Genomic DNA, 24,660 nt, shown 5'->3' with positions numbered 1-24,660 from the left:
TGGGCAGCCCATTCCAATGGGCAATCACTCTCTCTGTGTAGAACTTCCTCCTAACCTCCAGCCTAAACCTCCCCTGGTGCAGCCTGAGACTCTGTCCTCTTGTTCTGGTGCTGGCTGCATGGGAGAAGTGACCAACCTCTGCCTGTCTACAACTTCCCTTAAGGTAGTTGTAGAGAGCAATAAGGTCACCCCTGAGTCTCCTCTTCTGCAGGCTAAGCCACCCCAGTTCCCTCAGACTCTCCTCACAGGGCTGTGCGCCAGACCCCTCCCCAGCTTTGTTGCCCTTCTCTGGACACCTTCCAGCAACTCAACATCTTTCCTAAACTGAGGGCCCCAGAACTGAACACAGGACTCAAGGTGTGGCCTAACCAGTGCAGTGTACAGGGGCAGAATGCCCTCCCTGCTCCTGCTAGCCACACTGTTCCTGATGCAAGCCAGGTTCCTCTCTGCCTGGCTGCTCTCCAGCCACTCTGACCCCAGCCTGTAGCACTGCATGGGGTTGCTGTGGCCAATGTGCAGAACCCAGCACTTGGATGTGTTGAATCTCATACCATTAGATTCTGCCCATCTGTCCAGCCTATGTGTGATCATACCCTACTACAGTTCCCTGCTTTCACTCTATTTTAGACAAAAGTGGTCACGGTGATAGGCTTCAAGAGTGACCCCAGTCTGTCACTCCAAACTGCCAAATGGTTACTCAGTTTTAATCAACACAAGGGATGGACAAAATGGCTCAAAGTGATTGCCAGGAAAAGAAGCAGAGTGAGAAGGCAAACATGCAGAAATGCTGCTTGTCTCCTAGCATCCACTGGTACAAGCAGTGTGGCCACTTCCCAGTTCATAACTGTATAGCTGTAATGTAACACAGGCAATGAACAATAAACACTTCCATTCAGGAGATACTTCTGATGTCCTCTTGATCTCACCACTTTGATATACTAGTAGGCTGTGGAATGGAATGGAATGGAATGGAATGGAATGGAATGGAATGGAATGGAATGGAATGGAATGGAATGGAATGGAATGGAATGGAATGGAATGGAATGGAATGGAATGGAATGGAAAGGAAAGGAATGAAATGGAATGGAATAGAAATAGAAATAGGAATAGAATAGAATAGAATAGAATAGAATAGAATAGAATAGAATAGAATAGAATAGAATAGAATAGAATAGAATAGAATAGAATTAACCAGGTTGGAAAAGACCTTTGAGATCATCAAGTCCAACCTATCACCCATCACCATCTAATCAACTAAACCATGGTACCAAGTGCCTCATCCAGGCTCTTCCTAAACACCTCCAGTGATGGTGACTTCACCACTTCCCTGGGCAGCACATTCCAGTGGCCAGTCTCTCTTTCTGGGAAGAATTTCTTCCTCACCTCCAGCCTAAACTTCCCCTGGTGCAGCTTGAGACTGTGTCCTCTTGTTCTGGTGCTGCTTACTTGGCAGAAGAAGGGCTATCAAAAATTATGAATAAAAATAAGTACAAGAGGGAATCCATATGTCAGGGACATTTGTCAGGTTTGCCCTAGAAAGCCCTCAGCTGAAAATAAAACCTTTGTGGTGGCCACCACTCTGCTTTCTTTAGTTGCCTCACAGCCCCCACCTTCCAAGAACAGTCCCATGGGGAAACCAAACCAGCTTTTAAAAGACATCACCCTCAGATGTAAAGATTTACCAGATCAGATCTGTTTGCTGAGTGTAAGTCACTGTCAGAGTTACAAATGCTTCCCTTCCAAGCAAGCCAGGATGCTCCCATGCGTGCAGAGGGGACTTCAGGGCCCTGGGGGATCTCGTTGAGGGGTCAGGTGCACAAATAATTTTCTCATCTATACCCTTAGTTGCAGGAGGGAATACCACAAGGAACAGGACAGCAGCCATAGTCAACAAGTGGCTTAGAGGCTGGTGGAGTCAAAAGAATTTTGGGGTTTTCGATCTTGAAGAACTTTCTAATGCAGCAGGTCAGCTGGCAACAGCTGGAGCACATCTGTCCCAGAGGAGGGGAAAGGTCAGAGTGTATGAAAATGGCCTATCCCCCAAAGGGAAAAAGATTCTAGGAAGGGAATTGGCAGGTCTCATAGATAGGGCTTTACACTAGATTTGAAGGGGGAAGGGGCTGAAACCAGTCCCCCCAGGCAAGAGTCTGGGGGTGATAAGCTGGAGCCAGAGGTGAAACCAGCAGCCCAGCTGAGGTGCATGTACACTAATGCACGAAGCTTGGGTAACAAACAAGAGGAGCTGGAAGCCTTGTTGCAGCAGGAAAGTTATGATGTAGTTGCCATCACGGAGACGTGGTGGGATGACTCACATGACTGGAGCGCTGCAATTGATGGCTACAGGCTCTTTAGGAGAGACAGGCAAGGAAGAAGGGGTGGAGGGGTGGCCCTGTACATCAGGGAGGCACTAGATGCCATTGAGCTGGAGATCAGGGATCATCAGGTTGAGTGCCTTTGGGTGAGAATTAGAGGGAAGGCCAACAGGGCTGACATCCTGGTTGGAGTCTGTTATAGACCACCCAACCAGGAAGAAGAAGTTGATGAAGCTTTCTATAGGCAGCTTAAGGCTGTCTCAACATCTCCTGACCTTGTTCTCATGGGTGACTTCAACCTGCCTGACATCTGCTGGGATAGAATTAGAATAGAATAGAATAGAATGGAATAGAATAGAATAGAATAGACCAGGTTGGAAGATACCTTCAAGATCATCGTGTCCAACCTATCATCCAACACTACCCAATCAACTAACCCATGGCACCAAGCATCCTGTCAAGCCTCATCCTGAACACCCCCAGTGATGGCGACCCCACCACCTCCCTGGGCAGCACATTCCAGTAGGCACTCTCTCTGGGTAAAACTTCCTCCTGACCTCCAGCCTAAACCTCCCTTGACGCAGCCTGAGACTGTGTCCTCTTGTTCTGGTACTGGCTGCCTGGGAGAAGAGACCAACCTCGACCTCACTACAACCCCCCTTCAGGTAGTTGTAGAGAGCAATAAGGTCACCCCTGAGTCTCCTCCTCTCCAGGCTAAGCAACCCCAGCTCCCTCAGTCTCTCCTCACAGGGCTGTGCTCCAAGCCCCTCACCAACCTTGTTGCCCTTCTCTGGACACGCTCCAGCAAGTCAACCTCCTTCCTAAACTGAGGGGCCCAGAACTGGACACAGGACTCAAGGTGTGGCCTAACCAGTGCAGTGTACAGGGGCAGAATGACCTCCCTGCTCCTGCTGGCCACACTGTTCCTGATGCAGGCCAGGATGCCATTGGCCCTCCTGGCTGCCTGGGCACCCTGCAGGCTCATGTTCAGCCTACCATCAGCCAGCACCCCCAGGTCCCTTTTGTAATGGGTTGGGGCAGATCCTCTCCCCACCACAGGCAGAAATAACGACTCAGACAAACTGATTGCAAAAGTGATGAAAGTTTAAATAGAAAGCAGTGAATGTTACAGAAAACCCAAAGCGCAGTGACAAAGAAAGATCCCATCCCCACCTGAGGGTGCATCCAAAACCCCCAGGGCTCCTTCTGCCCCCTCCCTCTGCTGGGCTAGTCTCAGCTGGCCAGGCCTGAGACTGCCCATCCCCCTGTGGCCTTGGGCCCAATCAGGCCCATGGCCAGGAGATCTCTCCCCCAGTTACCAAGTCTGGGAGAGGGAAGGAAAGAGGAAGTGCCAGACCCCACCGCAAAATTTATAGTGGTGCAAGGGATTATGGTAGAAATACAGAATTTCCTGAGTCCACCCACTGGGATGGACTTCTGGACACAGGAAACACCCCTGTAGCAGAGGGCACCCAGCCCAAACTACGACACCTTTCCACCTGACAGCTCTCCAGCCACTCTGACCTCAGCCTGTAGCTCTGCCTGGGGTTGTTGTGGCCAATGTGCAGAACCTGGCACTTGGATGTGTTCAATCTCATGCCCTTGGACTCTGCCCATCTGCCCAGCCTGTCGAGGTCCCTCTGCAGAGCCTCTCTACCCTCCAGCAGACCAACTCCTGCCCCCAGCTTGGTGTCGTCAGCAAATGTACTGATGATGGACTCAATGCCCTCATCCAGATCATCAATAAAGATGTTAAAGAGCATGGGGCCCAGCACTGATCCCTGGGGCACACCACTGGTGCCTGGCTGCCAGCTGGATGTGGCACCATTCACCACCACTCTCTGGGCTTGGCCCTCCAGCCAGTTCCTAACCCATCGCAGTGTGCTCCCATCCAAGCCAGGGGCTGACAGCTTGGCCAGGAGTTTGCTATGGGGAACGGTGTCAAAGGCCTTGCTGAGGTCCAGGTAGACTACATCCACAGCCTGCCCCACATCCACCAGGCAGTCACCTGATCATAGAAGATCAGGTTGGTCAGGCAGGACCTGCCCTTCCTAAACCCATGCTGGCTGGGCCTGATCCCTTGGCCATCCTCTAAGTGTTGTGTGATTGCACTCAGGATGACCTGTTCCATAATCTTGCCTGGCACTGAGGTCAGGCTGACAGGCCTGTAATTCCCTGGCTCATCCAACCGGCCCTTCTTGTGGATGGGCACCACGCTGGCCAGCTTCCAGTCGTCTGGGATGTCTCCAGTGAGCCAGGACTGATGAAAAATGATGGAGAGCGGCTTGGCCAGCACATCTGCCAGCTCTCTCAGCACCCTGGGATGGATCCCATCTGGTCCCATGGACTTGTGGGGATCCAAGTGGCTAAGCAGATCACCAACTACCCCATTCTGGAACAGATGCAGACTATGCTGCTCCCTGGCTCCTTCTGCCAGCTCTGCAGGCCAGCTGTCTGGAAGACATTCTGTCCTGCTAGAAAAAATTGAGGCAAAGAAGTTGTTAAGTACCTCTGCCTTCTCCTCATCCTTTGTTACAACGTTCCCCTCCGTGTCCACCAAGGAGTGGAGGTTGTCCCTGCCCTTCCTCTTGCTATTCATGTGTTTATAGAAGGACTTTTTGTTGTCCTTCACAGCAGAGGCCAGCCTAAGCTCCAAATGTGCTTTTGCCTCCCTAATTTTCTTCCTACATGACCTAGCAACATCCTTAAACTTTTCATGGGTTGCCTCCCCTTTCTTCCAAAGGTGATACACCCTCTTTTTTTCCCTTAGTTCTTTTAGAAGCTCATCACCCATCCAGGCCGTCTGCCCCGGGGCTCATCTTCTGGCACATTGGCACAGCCTGATCCTGAGCCTTCAAGAGTTCCTCCTTGAAGTAGTCCCAGCTCTCCTGGACCCCTTTGTTTCTAAGGGCTGTATCCCAAGGAACCTTCTGAGTTAGTTCCTTGAGCAACCTGAAGTCTGCCCTCTGGCAGTCCAGAGTGGAGGTCTTCTTGCTGCCCCTCTGAGCTCGACTGAGTACTGAGAATTCAGTTCTCTCGTGGTCACTGCCCCTAAACAACCTCCGACCACCACATCCCCACCAGCCCTACCCTGGTGGTGAAGAGGAGGTCTAGCATAGCCTTACCCCTGGTAGGCTCACTCAGCACCTGGGATAAGAAGCTGTCCTCCATGCACTCTTAAGAACCTCCTGGATTGTCTCCTCTCTGCTGTGTTGAGATCCCAGCAGATGTCAGGCAGGTTGAAGTCGCCCATGAGAACAAGGTCAGGAGATCTTGAGACAGCCTTAAGCTGCCTATAGAAAGTTTCATCAACTTCTTCTTCCTGGTTGGGTGGTCTATAACAGACTCCAACCAGGATGTCAGCCCTGTTAGCCTTCCCTCTAATTCTCACCCAAAGGCACTCAACCTGATGATCCCTGATCTCCAGCTCAATGGCATCTAGTGCCTCCCTGATGTACAAAGCCACCCTTCCACCCCTTCTTCCTTGCCTGTCTCTCCTGAAGAGCCTGTAGCCATCAATTGCAGCGCTCCAGTCATGTGAGTCGTCCCACCACGTCTCCGTGATGGCAACTACATCATAACTTTCCTGCGGCACCAAGGCTTCCAGCTCCTCTTGTTTGTTACCCAAGCTTCGTGCATTAGTGTACATGCACCTCAGCTGGGCTGCTGGTTTCACCTCTGGCTCCAGCTTATCACCCCCAGACTCCTGCCTGGGGGGACTGGTTTCAGCCCCTTCACCCTTCGAATCTAGTTTAAAGCCCTATCTATGAGACCTGCCAATTGCCTTCCTAGAATCTTTTTCCCTTTGAGGGACAGGTCATTTTCATACACTCTGACCCTTCCCCTCCTCTGGGACAGATGTGCTCCAGCTGTTGCCAGCTGACCTGCTGCCGTAGAAAGTTTTTCAAGATCGAAAACCCCAAAATTCTTTTGACTCCACCAGCCTCTAAGCCACTTGTTGACTATGGCTGCTGACCTGTTCCTTGTGGTATTCCCTCCTGCAACTAAGGGTATAGATGAGAAAATTATTTGTGCACCTGACCCCTCAATGAGATCCCCCAGGGCCCTGAAGTCATTCTTGATAGCCCTGGGAGTTCTGGTTGCAACAGCATCATTCCCTAACTGCATAACTAGTAATGGGTAGTAGTCAGAGGGCTGCACCAAACTGGGCATCCTTCTGGTAACATCCTTGACCATAGCTCCCGGGAGGCAACAGACTTCCCTGTGAGTAGGGTCTGGCCGACATATGGGGCCTTCTGTTCCCCTCAGGAGGGAATCACCAATGACAATTACCCTCCTCTTTTTTTTAAGGGAGCAGGTCCTGATGCCAGGGGAAGGCTGTTTAGCCTTAGGCTGCTTGGCCTTAGGCTGTTTAACCTTAGGCTGCTTTGCCTTAGGCTGTTTAACCTTAGGCTGCTTTGCCTTAGGCTATTTAACCTTAGGCTGATTTGCCTTAGGTTGTTTTGCCTTAGGCTGTTTCGCCTCAGGGAAAACCCCAGATGGTGTGTCCTCCATCAGAATCACCTCACCCTCGACCTCCAATGCCCTGTACTTGTTTTCCAAGGGCAGTGGGGAAGGTGATGGGAGGCAAGGAGGTTTAACCTTGCGTCTTTTGAGAGGAACCCGCGTCCATTCCCCTCTGCTTTTTGGATAACCAGCCTCTGCCTGGGGGGCCTGCAGAGCCTGCTTACTCAGGTCTGTTACCCTTCTACAATCTCTTACATCTCTAAGTCTAACAGCCTCGTCCTTCAGTCTGGCCACCAGGTTAAGCAGATAGTCGATCTGCTCACATGTTATGCAGGACTTGTCCCCACTACCCTGCATCTCAAGCGCCAGGCTCCAGCACTGTCTGCAGCCAGATGCCTGGACACCTCCCTCTTGCTTATGACACTTACCTACCTGCTTATATTCCCCCTCAGTCTGAGTCAAGACTGATTTCTTAAAGGCGTGATTGCGGCGAGTCACCACCATGGCCAGCCCTGCCCGCGGCACCTGCTGGGCAAAGGTTTAGAAGAAGCGCAGCGGCGCACGCGTCTGAGCAAGAGGGTGGGCTGGAATGGACTGGCCGTGCGGTGCCGGCGGCTTTTAAAGCACCGTGGCAAACGCAGGGAGCCCAAGCGATCCTGAGCACGTGGAGAATCGGCAGGAGCCCGTCTTAGTCGAGTGCCGAGACAGCCGCGGGTCCTGCAAGCTGCAGAAGGGGCAGTTAGTGGCTTATCCGGGGGGTCCTGGCAGCAGTGTGCTCCCGAAGCAGGTTACCGCTGGAATGGGATCTCAACACAGCAGAGAGGAGACAGTCTAGGAGGTTCTTAGAGTGCATGGAGGACAGCTTCTTATCCCAGGTGCTGTGTGAACCTACCAGGGGTAAGGCTCTGCTTGACCTCCTCTTCACCAACAGGGAAGGGCTGGTGGGGATGTGGTGGTCGGAGGCTGTTCAGGGGCCAGCGACCACGAGAGAATTGAATTCTCAGCACTCAGTCAAGTTAAGAGGGGCAGCAAGAAGACCTCCACTCTGGACTGCCAGAGGGCAGACTTCAGGTTACTCAAGGAACTAACTCAGAGGGTTCCTTGGGATAAAGCCCTTAAAAATAAAGGAGTCCAGGAGAGCTGGGACTACTTCAAGGAAGAACTCTTGAAGGCACAGGGACAGGCTGTGCCAATGTGCTGGAAGATGAGCCGCCGGGCCACATCGTGGAACAGGTCATCTTGAGTGCAATCACACAGCACTTAGAGGATGGCCAAGGGATCAGGCCCAGCCAGCATGGGTTTAGGAAGGGCAGGTCCTGCCTGACCAACCTGATCTCCTTCTATGCCCAGGTGACTGCCTGGTGGATGTGGGGCAGGCTGTGGATGTAGTCTACCTGGACCTCAGCAAGGCCTTTGACACTGTCCCCCATGGCAGACTCCTGGCCAAGCTGTCAGCCCATGGCTTGGATGGGAGCACACTGCAGTGGGTTAGGAACTGGCTGAAGGGCCAAGCCCAGAGAGTGGTGGTGAATGGTGCCACAGCCAGCTGGCAGCCAGGCACCAGTGGTGTGCCCCAGGGATCAGTGCTGGGCCCCATGCTCTTTAACATCTTTATTGATGATCTGGATGAGGGCATCGAGTCCATCATCAGTAAATTTGCTGACAACATCAAGCTGGGGGCAGGAGTTGATCTGTTGGAGGGTAGAGAGGCTCTGCAGAGGGACCTGGACAGATGGGCAGACTTCAAGGGCATGAGATTGAACACATCCAAGTGCCAGGTTCTGCACATTGGCCACAACAACCCCAGGCAGAGCTACAGGCTAGGGTCAGAGTGGCTGAGGGCGGCCAGGTAGAGAGGGACCTGGGGGTGCTGGTCGATGGTAGGCTGAACATGAGCCTGCAGTGTGCCCAGGCAGCCAAGAGGACCAATGGCATCCTGGCCTGCATCAGGAACAGTGTGGCCAGCAGGAGCAGGGAGGTCATTCTGCCCCTGTACACTGCACTGGTTAGGCCACATCTTGAGTCCTGTGTCCAGTTCTGGGCCCCTCAGTTTAGGAAGGAGGTTGACTTGCTGGAAGGTGTCCAGAGAAGGGCAACAAGGTTGGTGAGGGGCTTGGAGCACAGCCCTGTGAGGAGAGGCTGAGGGAGCTGGGGTTGCTGAGCCTGGAGAGGAGGAGACTCAGGGTTGACCTTCTTGCTCTCTCCAACTATCTGAAGGGAAGTTGTAGACAGGCAGAGGTTGGTCTCTTCTCCCAGGCAGCCAGCACCAGAACAAGAGGACACAGTCTCAGGCTGTGCCAGGGGAGGTTTAGGCTGGAGGTTAGGAAGAAGTTCTACACAGAGAGAGTGATTGCCCATTGGAATGTGCTGCCCAGGGAGGTGGTGGAGTCACCATCATTGGGGGTGTTCAGGAGGAGACTTGATGGGGTGCTTGGTGCCATGGGTTAGTTGTTTAGGTGGTGTTGGATTGGTTGATAGGTTGGACGCGATGATCTTGAAGGTCTCTTCCAACCTGATTTTTTTATTATTATTATTGTTGTTGTTGTTGTTGTTATTGTCGTTGTTGTTATTGTTATTATAGTTATTATAGTTATTATTAACCGTAACACCAGTCCTAACCTATACCTCTTAAGTCTAACCCTTAGCCTAAACCGTAACTTTAATCCTAGCCCTGACCCTAACCACTGACCAGCCCTAACTCTAATCCTTAACCCCTAACCCATTTCTGAAATGCTTAGTTTTCACAGCAAGAAGCTCAGCTCCTTAGTCACACAGTCTGGGTAATGCTGTCCTCCTGTAACTGTCACTGCTATTATCCACAGGTTCCTCTATTTCTTGGATTGTAAATGTTTGGGGTTTTCCCCAGGGACAGCAAGCCTGGCATCAAAGCATTGTGAGCAGCACATCTGCCCAACTTTTACAGCAGATATTCCATAGAAACATTTCCATGAACAACCAAAGGTGACATAATGTTGCACTTGGAAGCAGAGACAGGAAATCTTCAGCTGGTTTGCAGCAGGAGGGAAGAAGCTGCAAGCAGCAAGCACCCAGCACTCAACATGGATGTGGTGGGTTTAGGCTGGGCCTTTAAAATTTAGCTGCAGATTTTGAGCAGCTAAGTAGAAAAACATAAACAAATCATTGTGGGGTGTAGAAAGGAAAACAAAAGATTGTTCTAAACAAATTCAAGTTCTTCACAGAGAGAGTTGTTGGCCACTGGAATGTGCTGCCCAGGGAGGTGGTGGAGTCGCTGTCCCTGGAGGTGTTCATGAGGGGATTGGATGTGGCACTTGGAGCCATGGTTTAGTTAGTCCTGAGGTGTTGGGTGACAGGTTGGACTTGATGAGCTCTGAGGTCTTTTCCAGCTCTATTGATTCTATGATTCTAGGAATATCTGGAATAAGAGGAGTTGTACTATAACAATTCTTCCCATTTCTTTTTCTCTTCTCTTCTGATCTTGGCTGGTTTTGCTTTGCTTGGAGAGCTAACCTGCTTCTGGCTGGCCTTGGATAAGTCTAACCCACTGCTTTTCTCTCTCCGTTCCTCTCTCTCTCTGGGATAGGAGGGTTTGGAGGGGGCAGTGGAATGTCTTCCCTGTTTGGTTTCTTTGGACCAGGGGGTTTGTGTTGTTTGCTAATTGTAAATATCTGTACAATATTGTAACTCCTGTATGTTTTGTACACATTCATTGCAATCCATTGCAGAGTGTAGTTCGTGCTTGTAAATACAGCTTCATTTGCTTCTGAGTGAGTTGGTCTGGCTGAAAGTTAATGCTGGGGGGAAACTACACCCCACCACAATGGACCACCTCAGAGTGGTTCATGGCATCAGAGAGCTTCTCAGAGGCAGTCCTTTAGGTTTCAAGTCCGACACCACCACTTTCCTCTCCACCATTCACAGCTGGACAATCAGAAAACTCAGATAACCCCATCCCTAGCCTTGTCTAGGCAACAAAACACAGAGACTAGGCAAAAATACAAGAATGTCCTAACCTGCAATGAATCCTACACGTTTTCAAACCCAGTCTTTCACAGCACTTTCATGTCTTTCAGGTCTTCAGTTGCTAAGGATCCTGAAGAAGGAAAGAAGCTGCAGGATAGGAGGGAAGTGGTGTGTTTTGAAGGGGAAGAAATGACCTCAAGTTGCACCAGAGGAGGTTTAGGTTGGATATTAGAAGAAATTTCTTCATTGAAAGGGTTTTCAAATGCTGGACTCCCCAGGAAGGTGGAGTCACCATCCCTGGAGGTGTTCAAGAGGGGATTGGATGTGGCACTTGGTGCCATGGTTTAGTCATGAGGTCTGTGGTGACAGTTTGGGCTTGATGATCTTTGAGGTCTCTTCCTACCTTGGTGATTCTGTGATACTGTGATTGAATCCCCATCCCTGAAAGTGTTCAGAAGAGGCAGAGATGTGGTGCTGAGGGACATGGCACTGGACTTGGTAGAGGTAGATAATGGTTGGACTCGGTGATCTTGGAGGTCTTTTATGACTAAAATGGATCTATAAATTTAAGGGACAGGAGACAAAGAACTGCAGGTGGGTTTGGCAAGGGTTTCCTCTATTCTGAATTCCTTAGAAGTTGCTCAGACTTTGGTTTAGCTGAAAAGGAGACTGGGGAAAAAAACACAAAACAAGCAGAAGTAAGATGCAGGAAGACTGGAGTGGTGTAAAACATCATCTCATGCTGCCTTGCACTAGAAATGAATCTCCAACTCATCCACTCCCCACCTCTCCCTCCAGGATCCTGGGATATCCTGACTTCCATCTCTTCTCAGTGGGGTTGCAGAGAGGAGGAGGTTTAGGAAAGATGTTGAGTTGCTGGAAGGTGTCCAGAGAAGGGCAACAAAGCTGGGGAGGGGTCTGGAGCACAGCCCTGTGAGGAGAGGCTGAGGGAGCTGGGGTTGCTTAGCCTGGAGAAGAGGAAGCTCAGGGGAAATCCTATTGCTGTCTACAATTCCCTGAAGGGAGGTTGTAGCCAGGTGGGGGTTGGTCTCTTTTCCCAGGCAACCAGAACAAGAGGACACAGTCTCAAGCTGTGCCAGGGGAGGTTCAGGCTGGATGTTAGGAAGAAGTTCTCCACAGAAAGAGAGATTGGCCATTGGAATGTGCTGCCCAGGGAGGTGGTGGAGTCACCATCCCTGGAGGTGTTTAGGAAGAGCCTGGATGGGGCACTTGGTGCCATGGTTTAGTTGATTAGATGGTGTTGGGTGATAGGTTGGACTTGATGTCTCAAATGTCTCTTCCAACCTGCTCTATTCTATTCTATTCTATTCTATTCTATTCCCACATCTCTCCCACAAGGGAAGTGCTCAGTGTTTTAAACCCTTACCTGCTCTTCTCCTGAGCACAACGAAGAAGACAACGATGAGAATGACCGTAGCAATGAAACACCCCAACAGGTTTTCTGGTCCTGTGTTCTCTGCAGAGGAAGAGGAGGATGAGAGATGTTAGGCTGGCTGGAGTACTGTACAGACAGCAAATTGTCACATGAGCTTCCCCAGCAACTGATCATGTGCATGCTCCTATCAGGTACACAGATGTGACACAAAACTCAGGCTCAGAGCCAGTTTTACTGGCTGGAGTGATGTGTATTCACTTCCTAAACTGCAGTATGTCTTGCTTTTCCCTGCTGAGAAAGGACAGGACACAGGAGCAATCTACCAGCAGCAAGGAGAGTGAGAACTGGAAAGCTGGAAGAGTGAGGCTGCAAAGCTGCCAAGCAGAGAAAGACATGGCAGTGTTGACTGACAGTTGGCTGAACATGAGCCAGTGTGTGCCCAGGTGGCCAAGAAGGCCAACAGCATTCTGGCCTCTATCAGGAACAGTGTGGCCAGCAGGACCAGCAAAGTTATTGTCCCCCTGGACTCAGCACTACTGCGGCCACCTTCAGTACTGGGTTCAGTTTTGGGGTCCTCACTACCATTGAGGTGCTGGAATGGTTCCAGAGAAGGACAACAAAGCTGAAGGGTCTGGAGAAAAGGTTCTGTGAGGAGTGACTGAGTGGTTTAGTCCAGAGAAAAGGAGGCTGAGAGAAGACCTTCTCTCTGAAAGGAGGTTGTATCCAGGCAGATGTTGGTCTGTTCTCCAAAGTACCAAGTGGTAAGACAAGAGGAAAGAGCCTCAAGAAGAAAAGCAGGGAGAAAAGGGCAAGAGCGGTGTGACTCAGAGGTTTTGATCTCTGGGGTGCACAGATGAGGCAGGAGGATGTCTGGGCTGGATAAGAACTTGCCTCTGTCCCTGACACCTACCTGGTGCCTTAAGATGGCTGCTCACAGAGATAGGCTTTGCCAGAGCCACGTGTGAAACGTGGCAGCTGTAGGTGGCTGGTGCCTGTGCCGTGTCTGAGCTGATGCTGAGGTAAGAGGTGATGCTGTAGGTGCCATCTTGGTTTTGTCTGTGGCTAGAGAGACCTGTGTTTGACAGAGGGACTTCCATGTGAGCATTTTCAGGAGTCCTCTGTGTCCATCTCACTGAGACATCCAGGGGGTAATAGCCAGCAATGATGCAGGTCAGAGTAGCTGTCACTTCTCTGTCAAATGACACCACTGCTGGAATGACATGGACTCTTGGAGGCTCTGTGGGAGGTAAACAGGGAACTGACTTACTGTTAGCAGAGTACAAAAATCCCTGTCCACAAGGGACAGAAGATGATCTGCCTGTGATGATGAGTGTTGGGAGCAATGGGTAAGTGTGGAAGGCAAAGTTTCAGTGCCTGGTAAAAAAGGGACTCCTGTGGCCCCCCAGGCATTTCGCTTCCTCACCGACCACTTGCAGCTGGATGATGTGCTGGGCCTGGTGCAGCAGGGTGGACACAGAGCAGATGTACATCCCTTCATCTCCCACGCTCGCTTCTCGCAGGCTAAGTGATGCATCTCCACTCCCCAGCAGCTCCACCACATCCACATGGACTTTTGGCTGCGCTGTTGGACCTGGGCTCCCCACCTGGTACCAGAAAAGGCTTTGTCCACTGCCTCGGTGCTGCTTCCTCCAGCCCAGGGAGGACAGTGAGGAGCTGGGAGCCAAGGCAAAGCGGCAGTCGAGGGTGACTGAGCTGCCAAGACCCACATGCAGGGAAGTGCTTTGTGATGAGGACTGGAACTCAACTAGAAACAGAAACACAGGCAGGCAGAGAGTTAGACTGATGTGGTTAGAGAAGGCAGCCTCCTGGGGAAGGGCAGCCAGTGGACTCCACACCTGAATAGGGAAGGAAGGAAGGAAGCACAGGCACCAGGGGCCATGTGGACTAAGAGCTGGAGGAAGCCAGCCCAGTGGGGTCAGGGAGACAAGGGGACACCCAGTGCATGCCGTGACCTTGAAGGTGCTTGTCATCTGCAGGGACTGGGACATAGGAAACTCTGAGAGAAGGGAACTGGCAGTGTTTAATCTGGAGAAAAGGGGGCTGAAGGGAGACCTCCTCACTCTCTACAGCTCCCTGAAAGGAGGCTGGAGGCAGGTGGGTGTTAGCCTCTTCTCTCTAGTTACAGTGATGGGATGAGAGGAAATTGCCTCAAGATGGGCAAGGGAAGATTTAGGTTGGATATTAGGTGAAACTTCTTCACTGACAGGATTCTCAAACATTGGAACAGGCTGCCCAGGGAGGTGGTTGAATCCCCATCTCTGGAAGTGTTTAAAAGAGGCAGAGATGTGGTGCTGAGGGACATGGTTGAGCACCAAACTTGTCAGAATTAGATAATGGGTAGGCTCAGTGATCTTAGGCTTTTCCCAGCAGAAACAATTTTATGATTCTAAGATAGGGTGGGTGGCAATCTGTACAACTCCTTTTTCCCTGGGCACCAGCTCCAGGTAGCCCTCAGGTCCTGGTATGAGATGGGGCATGGAACTCTTTAGGAGGCAGGTTCCCCTCATGTCTCTTGGCACTCAGGCATCACCTGTGGTCAGCAGTGTCCCCTCCTTGCTCACAGGAATCCTCAACACTGGGTGCAGTGCTGCATGGTGCTCCTCCTCATCCTGTGGGCTGTCACAGTGAGGTCCTCTGAGTACCAGGGCAATGCTGATTGTGCCAGAGAGTTGCATGGTGGCCATGAACCAGGAGGTATGGCAGGTTCCTTCAGTAGCCTGCTGGGAGCTGTATGGAGAGATCTCGCAGTTCACCTCCTCCCCATCACAGTCTGCATGCAGCAGGGACTCTGCATGTGGGATGGACACTGACTGGACTGTGGAGATAGAGGAAAAGGTTGGACCATCTGAATGCTTTGGGGGCAAAAAGTGCAAGATAATGAGACATATATTTTGGAGAAGCACTGCAGGGCTGAGTCAGAGCCCAGAAATGCCAGGCTCAGCTTCTTCAGAGATGCTCACAGCTGAGAGATTTGTCATGACATCCCTCAGTCTGTTGGATGTGTTTTATCCTGCCAGATTGCACACAGTTCATGCTGGGCAAATTAAACTGCTACAAAAGGGGAATAAACAGAACAGCTAGCTCAATCACAAGGACATCTGCCTGGTCCTCCTATACTTGGGTCACAACAACCCCATGCAATGCTCCAGACTTGAAAAAGAGTGAGGCTGCAAAGCTGCCCAGCAGAGAAAGACATAGGGGTGTTGATTGACAGTTGGCTGAACATGAGCCAGTGTGTGCCCAGGTAGCCAAGAATGCCAACAGCATCCTGGCCTGTATCAGGAATAGTGTGCCCAGCAGGAGCAGGGAAGTGATTGTCCTCCTGTACTCAGCACTGGTGAGGCCGCACCCTCAGTACTGGTTTCAGTTTTGGGGCCCTCCATATAAGAAAGACATTTAAGTGCTGGAGCAGGACCAGAGAAGGGCAATGAGTCTGGTGAAGGGTCTGGAGAGCAGGTCTTGTGAGTAGTGGCTGAGAGAACTGGGGTCATTCAGCTTGGAGAAAAGCAGGCTGCGTGCAGACCTTCTTGCTCTCTACAGCTTCCTGAAAGGAAGATGTAACAAGCTGGATGTTGGTCTCTTTCCCTAACAACAAGTGATAGGATGAGAGAAAATGGTCTCAGTTTGCACCAGGGGAGTTTCAGGTTGGATATTAAAAGAAACTTCTTCATGGAAGGGGTTCTTAAAACCTGGCATAGGCTCCTCAGGGAAGCAGTTGAATCCCTGGAGGTGTTTAAAGCTGTAGAGCTGTGGTGCTGAGTGACACAGTTCAGCCCCAGACTTGGTAGAGTTAGTCAGTGGTTGGACTTGATGATTTTAAAGGTCTTGCCAACAGCAATGATTCTGTAAGAAAGCAAGCTGTGTATCTAAAATGCACATTAAAGACCTGCAATGTTTATTATTTTTAAGCCTGGATGCAGGAACCAAGGAGACACTGCACCACCCCAGGTAAGGAAAGAAAGGCTGGCAGGACAGGAGTGGCTGGATGCAGAGAAAAGCTGTATCTGTGCCTTTGATTATAGCACAGGCTTAGGCTCAGGCACAAGCATCCTAGTGACCTGTATGCTTTCCACAGGCATCACAGAATCACAGAATTGTTTTGGTTGGAAAAGACTTTTAAGGTCATCAGGTCTAATCATTCTCTAATTCTCCCAAGTCTGGTGCCAAGCCATATCCCTCAGCACCACATCTCTGTGTCTTTGAAACATCCCCACCCCAGGGATAGGCTCCCTGGGGAGCCTATTCCAGTTGTCTTAGAACTCTTTCAGTGAAGAAGTTTCTTCTAATACCCAGCCTCAACCTCCCCTGGTGCAGCATGAGGCCATTTCCTCTCCTCATATTCCTGGAAATTAACTCTGTCTGCAATGCCTGGCAGTAGCCTGGCTGGAATGCACTGGAACTCATCCATGTGTCCCTCCACAATATTTGAAGAAGAGCTTGGCCTCAAGTCACTGGATCTCAACAGACCTTCAGCTCTGCTGGAAAAGAGAAGGGAAGGGAGGGGAAGGGAGGGGAAGGGAAGGGAAGGGAAGGGAGGGGAAGGGAGGGGAAGGGAAGGGAAGGGAAGGGAAGGGAAGGGAAGGGAAGGGAAGGGAAGGGAAGGGAAGGGAAGGGAAGGGAAGGGAAGGGAAGGGAAGGGAAGGGAAGGGAAGGGAAGGGAAGGGAAGGGAAGGGAAGGGAAGGGAAGGGAAGGGAAGGGAAGGGAAGGGAAGGGAAGGGAAGGGAAGGGAAGGGAAGGGAAGGGAAGGGAAGGGAAGGGAAGGGAAGGGAAGGGAAGGGAAGGGAAGGGAAGGGAAGGGAAGGGAAGGGAAGGGAAGGGAAGGGAAGGGAAGGGAAGGGAAGGGAAGGGAAGGGAAGGGAAGGGAAGGGAAGGGAGCTTCAAGATCATAGTGTCCAACCTATCATCCAACACCACCTAATCAACTAAACCATGCAACCAAGCACCCTATCAAGTCTCCTCCTAAACACCTCCAATGATGGTTCAACATTGCTGACAAACACATTGTGACCACAGCAGGTAGAGAGGCTGGGTGGAGACCCAGTGGCCAGTGTTGCAATGGCACCGAGGGGAAAAGAAGGGGCAAGGGGAAGGCCCACCACTCCATCACTCCATTCTTCCCCTTATCACCTGCAGCACCACTGACCAGAGGAGGCACAATAAAAAAAAGAAACAACAAGAAATGTGTTGTGCAACTGGTACAGAAACAACTGGTCGACCACCAGGAATGATGGATGACTGAACTGCACTCCCACCCCCTCACTCTGCACAACTATAGATAATGACATATAAATACTGCCCCAGTTTCATTTATCTTTTGGAGGGGATCGAGAATTTGATGCCAAGCAGCCAGGACAGATTGGCAGGTTTGCCAACCCTCCCCAGAAGGGAAACCTTTTGGGTAAATTTGTGACCTCAGCTGTGCTGAGTGCTTCCCTGGGAGACTGAACGTGAAACAGAAGTTGTCTTTTGGAGCTCTAGAGTGATTCTGTACTTCAGTGTGCTTGTCACCAGCAATCTTAAATAATCCATGTGTGTTGTACATGGAATGGAATGGAATGGAATGGAATGGAATGGAATGGAATGGAATGGAATGGAATGGAATGGAATGGAATGGAATGGAATAGAATAGAATAGAATAGAATAGAATAGAATAGAATAGAATAGAATAGAATAGAATAGAATTAACCAGGCTGGAAAAGACCTTTGAGATCATTGAGTCCAACCTATCACCCAACACCATCTAATCAACTAAACCATGGCACCAAGTGCCTCATCCAGGCTCTTCCTAAACACCTCCAGGGATGGTGACTCCATCACACCCTGGGCAGCACATCCCAATGGCCAATCTCTGTGAAGAACTTCTTCCTAACATCCAGCCTAAACCTCCCCTGGCACAGCTTGAGACCGTGTCCTCTTGTTCTGGTGCTGGGTGCCTGGGAGAAGAGACCAACCCCCACCTGGCTACAACCTCCCTTCAGGTAGTCGTAGACAGCAAGAAGGTCTCCCCTGAGCCTCCTCTTCTCCAGGCTAAGCAACCCCAGCTCCCTCAGCCTCTCCTCACAGGGCTGTGCTCCAGACCCCTCCCCAGCTTTGTTGCCCTTCTCTGGACACCTTCCAGCCACTCAACATCTTTCCTAAACTGAGGAGCCCAGAACTGGACACAGGACTCAAGGTGTGGCCTAACCAGTGCTGAGTACAGGGCACAATGACTTCTCTGCTCCTGCTGGCCACACTATTGCTGATGCAGGCCAGGATGCCATTGGCCTTCTTGGCCACCTGGGCACACTGCTGGCCCCTGTTCAGCCAGCTATCAACCAGTACCCCTTGTGCACCTGATGGCTTCTTGGGACGTGGCCAGGCAGTACAGCAGAGAGGCTGTTTGGGCACCTGGTGTTGGGCCTACAGTACCAACAGTTGCCATATCTCTTAAGAGAGAAATGCAGCTGCCCCTGGTCCCTCTAATCTCTGAGGACCAGCTAGAATGCCAGGGGACTCATCTCTTACCAAATTTATTCTTCTCTCAGTATGAAAAGCTTCCTATCTGAAAACATCTCAGAGCCTGGAATGAGCTTGTATGGAAGCACAGGCTCAGGCCTTCGCTTGACTGTGCATGAAGCAAGGACTGCAGAGGCTGGACTGCAGACTGACCTGCACGAGTCAAGGAGGAGAGCCAAGAGGTACACATCCAGCCTTCTGAGCAGGAAAGCTCTGCCTCATGCCTACTTACTATGATCATAGAATCACAGAATCACAGAATCAATAAGGTTGGAAAAGACCTCAAAGATCATCAAGTCCAACCTGTCACCCAACACCTCATGACTAAACCATGGCACCAAGTGCCACATCCAATCCCCTCTTGAACACCTCCTGTGATGGTGACTCCACCACCTCCCTGGGCAGCACCTTCCTCTCTCTGTGAAGAACTTTCTCCTCACCTCCAGCCTAAACTTCCCCTGGCACACCTTGAGACTGTGTCCTCTTGTTCTGGTGCTGGTTGCCTGGGAGAAGAGACCAACTTCCTCCTGGCTATAACCACCTGCCCAGACGACTGAAGATGTGCACACTCTTCACATGTGCACTAACACTATAGAGTGCAACAGCTCCTACATTGCTTTTGGAAAAGCATTTCCCAAGGGAGAGGCAATCAAGCAGGGCCCCAGTAGGAGGGAGGTTCCTCCACAGGGTTTGCTAACAGCTTCCACAAATCTCCTTTCTTGAAGTTCCAGTTGCTGAATCCCAGGAATCATGCATGTCAGGTTGGGCTTGATGATCTTTGAGGTCTCTTCCAACCTTGGTGATTCTGTGAAAGTTTAGTGGCCATTCAAAAACTAGTAGCCTAAACTCAAAAGAAAAATCTTGTGGAAGCCTGGTGCATGTAAGTGGTCGGAGCCCTGGGGGCAGCTTTCCCAAAGCAGCTCTCCCACGTACCTGAGGCTTCAAAAACAATGGAAGGGGAGCCAGAATCTTCCAGCGGGACTTTGTACTCGGTTACATCATCCAAGTTTCCATCATCTCTGACGCTGATGCCCCTCAGCACCAAGGCAGCAGAATGCTCAGAGGATGAGCTGCGAAAGGCAGGGTGTAAGCCTCTCGCATCTTCTCCCACATAGGAGCAGAGCAGAATGATATCCACTCTGCGAAACGGAGGCACTGGTGTGGGAGATTCAACTGTCCCTGTAGGGAGGGAGAGTAAATGGTTGGATGCATGAACCTCACTGCGAACAAAGAAGAGCAGATGACTCTAATTGTGGCCTTCTGTATCTGAAGGGGTATCAAGAAGGCTGGGGAGGGACTTCTCAGGCTCTCAGGTAGTGATAGGACTAGGGGGAATGGAATGAAGCTGGAGGTGGGTAGGTTCAGGCTGGAGGTGAGGACGAAGTTCTTCACCATGAGAGTGGTGAAGCCCTGGAATGGGTTGTCCAGGGAGGTGGTTGGGGCCCTGTCCCTGGAGGTGTTTAAGCCCAGGCTGGATGAGGCTGTGGCCAGGCTGATCTAGTGTGGGGTGTCCCTGCCCATGGCAGGGGGCTGGAACTAGATGATCCTTGTGGTCCCTTCCAACCCTGACTGATACTATGATACTATGATACTATGACTCTCTCTGGGATGAGAAATCATAGAATCATAGAACTGCTTCAACTGGAAAAAACCTTTAAGATGATCTAGCCAAACCATTCTTTAAATCTACCAAGTCTAATGCTAAACCATGTCCCTCAGCACCACATCTCTGCCTCTTTGAGATACCTCTAGGGATGGGGATTCAACCACCGCCCTGGGGAACCTGCTCCAGCCTTAAAGAATCCTTTCAGTGAAGAAGTGTCTTCTAATAGCCAACCTAAACCTCCTCTGGTGCAACTTGAGGCCATTTCTGCTTGTACTAAAATGGGAAGTGTGGGGACAGTTCTCTAACAGGCAGATTTCCAGCCACTTTCTTAAGCCTGGAGCATTCACAGAATCACAAACTGGTAGGGGTTGGGAGGTACCTCCAGAGATCATCTTGTCCAACCTCTCTGCTAATGCAGGTTCACCTAGAGCATGTTGTACAGGAACATGTCCAGGTGGGGTTTGACATTCTCCAGAGGAGTGCCTGAGTTAAGAGTCTGTCTTGACTGTAATGGTACTTGCTGAGTGATCTCCCTGCCCTTACCTCAACCCATGAGCCTTTCATTATTATTTTCTCTCCCCTGTCCAGCTGAAGATGGGGACTGACAGGGCTTCTCTGATGGGCACCTTGCATCCAGCCAGTGGTAAGCCACCACAGGATATTAAAATTCTCTTGGTTGTCATAGCAATTTCAGTTGTCAAAGTCTGATCTGATACCCCTCAAATCTTTTTGGTTAGTGCACTTGAACACTCCTCATTCAGTCTGGGAAAGGGAAAGCAGGAGCTGCACACTCTACTTTTCATACACATACCCTTTCACCACTTTTTGCTGTTCTTCCCTGTTTCTTAATAGTCCTGGCTGTATGAAAGATGAAAAGAATGGATACTGATTTACTCCACAGAGCTTTAACACACACAAAAAAATCACACTGCATTTCTGCCAGGGTCCTAGACCTAATTTCAGTTTCACTCTACATCAGAACCCAGCACTTGGCCTTGCTGAATCTCATACAGTTGGCCTCAAGTGTCCATCAACCCCTCCTGCCCAGGTCCCTCAAGCAGATCCACACTCCCTCCCAGCTTTGTGTCATCTGCAAATTTATTGAGGGTGTCCTGATCCTCTCATCCAGATTATTGATAGAAATATTGAAGAGAACTCAGCTGCCACCTTGGGACTATGCCAGCCCAGCTGGCAGCGGACCTCTCCAGCCATGCCTCTTCTGGCAACAGCATTAACCTTTAGGAGCTTATTTTTCACAGGGAGACCCCAGTTTTCACGGAATGGGGGAGAGATGCATGAGCCCAGGAGCCCCGGCCAGAGTCCCGGTCACTCTGCCGCTCACCTGCTGCCAAAGCCAGCCGGGTTCCGCACAGCACCAGGGTCCCGCACAGCACCAGGGTCCCGCACAGCACCAGGGTCCCACAGCGCAACAGCCCCTCGGCCATCCACCCGGCAGTGCAGCAGCCTCCAAGCCAGCGAATTCTGCCGGGAAGCGACCCCCGGCCCCGGCTGGCTCCGGCAGCAGGGCTGCACTCACTTTCACTTTCGCTTTGACGAAGGACAAGAGGGGAAAACCAGAACCCAACCACTAAACAAGTTAACTCCTGCTGCACCACGCACAGGAAGCCTGAGGCAGCAGGGAAGGGGGCACGTTCTGGACCCTCCCCAAACCTGCCGGTGGGCTGCCTTTGTCAGCACCCTCTTCAAGGCAGCGTGAGAGGGAACAGCCTCGAGTTGCAGCAGGGATGTTACTGCTGCTTATTAGAAGACATTTTCTTTCTGCACGGTAAGAAATACATAGAATACATAGAATAAACCAGGTTGGAAGAGACCTTCAAGATCATCAAGTCCAACCCATCAACCAATCCAACACCACCTAAACAACTAACCCACGGCACCAAGCACCCCATCAAGTCTTCTCCTGAACACCTCCAGTGATGGCGACTCCACCACCTCCCCAGGCAGCCCATTCCAATGGGCAATCACTCTCTCTGTATAGAACTTTTTCCTAACATCCAGCCTGAACCTCCCCTGGCGCAGCCTGAGACTGTGTCCTCTTGTTCTGGTACTGGCCGCCTGGGAGAAGAGACCAACATCCGTCTGTCTACAACCTCCCTTCAGGTAGTTGTAGAGAGCAATAAGGTCACCCCTGAGTCTCCTCTTCTCCAGGCTAAGCAACCCCAGCTCCCTCAGCCTCTCCTCGTAGGGCTTATAAATCTCAAACGCTGGAACACTCTCCCCCAAGAGGTGGCTGAATCCCCATCCCTGGAGGTGTTTAAAAGAGGCAGAGATGTGTTGCTGAGGGACATGGTTTAGAAGCAGATTGCAAAGTTGATAATAGTTAAACTTGAGGATCTTAAATATCTTTTCCAACCAAAACTATTCTGTGATTGTGTCAGTCTTTCCCACTGTTCTTCTGCATGCAGGCTCATCTCCAGCCCTGCTGGGCATCCTCTAAAAGCAGTCACATCTCTGCTTTCAGAGGACCATCTTTGTGAAAGGCTTGGAAGTTGAAGCTTTTGTCAGGTTTTTAGAGGTTTGGGGTTTCATTTGTTTCTTTACCTGCCTAGATGTCAGTTTACTTTGCAGTCTTGTGAGCCAGCCCTCAGTACAGCAGCATGTGGTGCCACCACCAGCTGCCAACTCAGCCTGTGCTTCACATGCAACTACATCATGGGAAATGAATCAAGCTGCAAGAGGGATGAGCTCTGCTGGTGTTTCAACTTCTGCCTTTCCCCCCATCTTTCACACTGATGGAAAGGAGCTGGCTGCTTCTCTGCTGGTCTGTTCCTATCTGCACAGTTTTGGTAGCCCTGCAATGAAACAACTCAGTTTTGCTGTGGCTTTCTGTGATCTTGCACACAGTCCTGCATGAAACTGTGATTTAATGGTTGGACTTGATCTGAAAGGTCTTTTCCAACTGAAATGATTCTATGATAAGCCCCAGATACAACTTTACCAGTACAACTTCCTGACAACCAGCCCAGGAAGCACTTTGTGCTGGCCAGCCACAGGTTCTTGATATAGACTTGCTCCTTGTATCCCAATCCCACCCTCACTCACCACCCCAGCTGCATTTGGAGAAGCCTAACAGGAAATACTAATTCTTCCTGATGAAGTTCTGTGTAGGAGCCCTGAGCTGTCAGACATGACCAGCTGCTCTGACTAGCTCTCCCACTGCCTCACCAGGCACACCTCACTCTGTGAATCCCTTCAGTCTGAAATGGGCTGGAATGGGCTCCCCAGGGAGGTGGTTGAATTCCCATCCCTGGAGGTGTTTAAAAGGCATGGTGCTGAGGGACATGGTTTAGCACCAGACTTGGTGGAGTTAGGGAATGGATGGACTTGATGATCTTAAAGGTCTTCTCCAGCCAAAATGATTCTATGATTCTATGATTCTATGCATTCATCTCTGCTTCCCTGGCTCTCCATGTTATTACCCAGCATTGTCTGTGCTTTCAGAGGACACCCACATACTCCCATCAACCAGTGAAGCAAAGCACAAGCATCTGTGCAACTCCTTTACCCCAGGCAACAGCAGCAGTGGTATCTGCTAAGGCAAGGCTCCTTTCCCTGACTTGTTTATCTATCTGCTCCAGGAAAGCCCAAACTGCATTCAGTGGACTTATCCATTACCTGTATATGCAGAGGAGCTGAGGGAGGTCTGCAGCCCATGCCATGGCAGTGAAATGAGTTAGATGTTACTGCTTGTAGAAAGGTTTCAGTGCAGCAGTTGTGAAAGCTTTTGGTTTGCAGAACAGTAAGCCACACTTGACTATTCTCTGTAAGCAAATCCCTCCAGGTGCCTGCTGAAGCTGGGACTCCCATTCTCCAGAGCTGCAACCTGTTGCATGCTGGATCAGCCTGGCTAAAAGGAACAGCTCAGGCAAAAAGTTGTGCAACTTATCAAGCCAGCTAGTAGATAGAACTTTACTGTGTAGGCATCACATCTAGTGCTGCTGCAGCTGCAGCTTTTCCCTGCAGGAAGGTGAAACCCAGTAAAACAGCTATGTGATGACAGAGAAGGAGGTGTTGATGGGCAGAGGCCTAGACAACAAGGGGAAAGACTACACTATTTGTGATGAGAGAAGCAGTAGCAGACAACACTGGTAGCCAAAGGACTATCTGTTTCAGCTAAGGAAAAGAGGTGAGGCCAGGGAGGCAGATGTCTGGGTACTACAGGGAATCTTGGGTGATGTCTCTGATCCAACATCTGGCTTAAACATGTGATTTTGCCCAGCCAGGCTGAAAACTGCCCAAGAGTGGAGATACTGCCCCTCCCTGTGAACCTCTGCTAGTGCTGCATTAACTTTATGGTAAAAACAGTTCCTGAAGTTCAGCTGAAACCTGCCAAGCTTCAGCTTGTTGCCATTGCCCTTTGTTATAATGCCTGCTCCTACTGAAAAGACTTTGGCTCAAC

At 50.7% G+C, this 24,660-nt stretch overlaps 1 protein-coding gene across 1 annotated transcript; it reads right to left on the bottom strand.

The window, feature by feature from the left end:
* Positions 1 to 7,467: 7,467 nt before the first annotated feature.
* Positions 7,468 to 21,685, bottom strand: LOC104296851 (tapasin-related protein). Its single transcript, XM_054163911.1, has 7 exons — positions 21,498 to 21,685; positions 19,568 to 19,854; positions 14,669 to 14,953; positions 13,541 to 13,882; positions 13,028 to 13,354; positions 12,109 to 12,198; positions 7,468 to 7,496 (listed from the first exon to the last, which is right to left on the bottom strand). Exons 1-7 carry the CDS (start codon positions 21,683 to 21,685, stop codon positions 7,468 to 7,470), a joined length of 1,548 nt encoding a protein of 515 aa, XP_054019886.1.
* Positions 21,686 to 24,660: the final 2,975 nt, after the last annotated feature.

The sequence above is a fragment of the Dryobates pubescens genome, chromosome 8 (assembly GCF_014839835.1).
Source record: "Dryobates pubescens isolate bDryPub1 chromosome 8, bDryPub1.pri, whole genome shotgun sequence".
Taxonomy (NCBI): domain Eukaryota; kingdom Metazoa; phylum Chordata; class Aves; order Piciformes; family Picidae; genus Dryobates; species Dryobates pubescens.
This window is presented reverse-complemented; position numbering and strand designations above follow the sequence as displayed.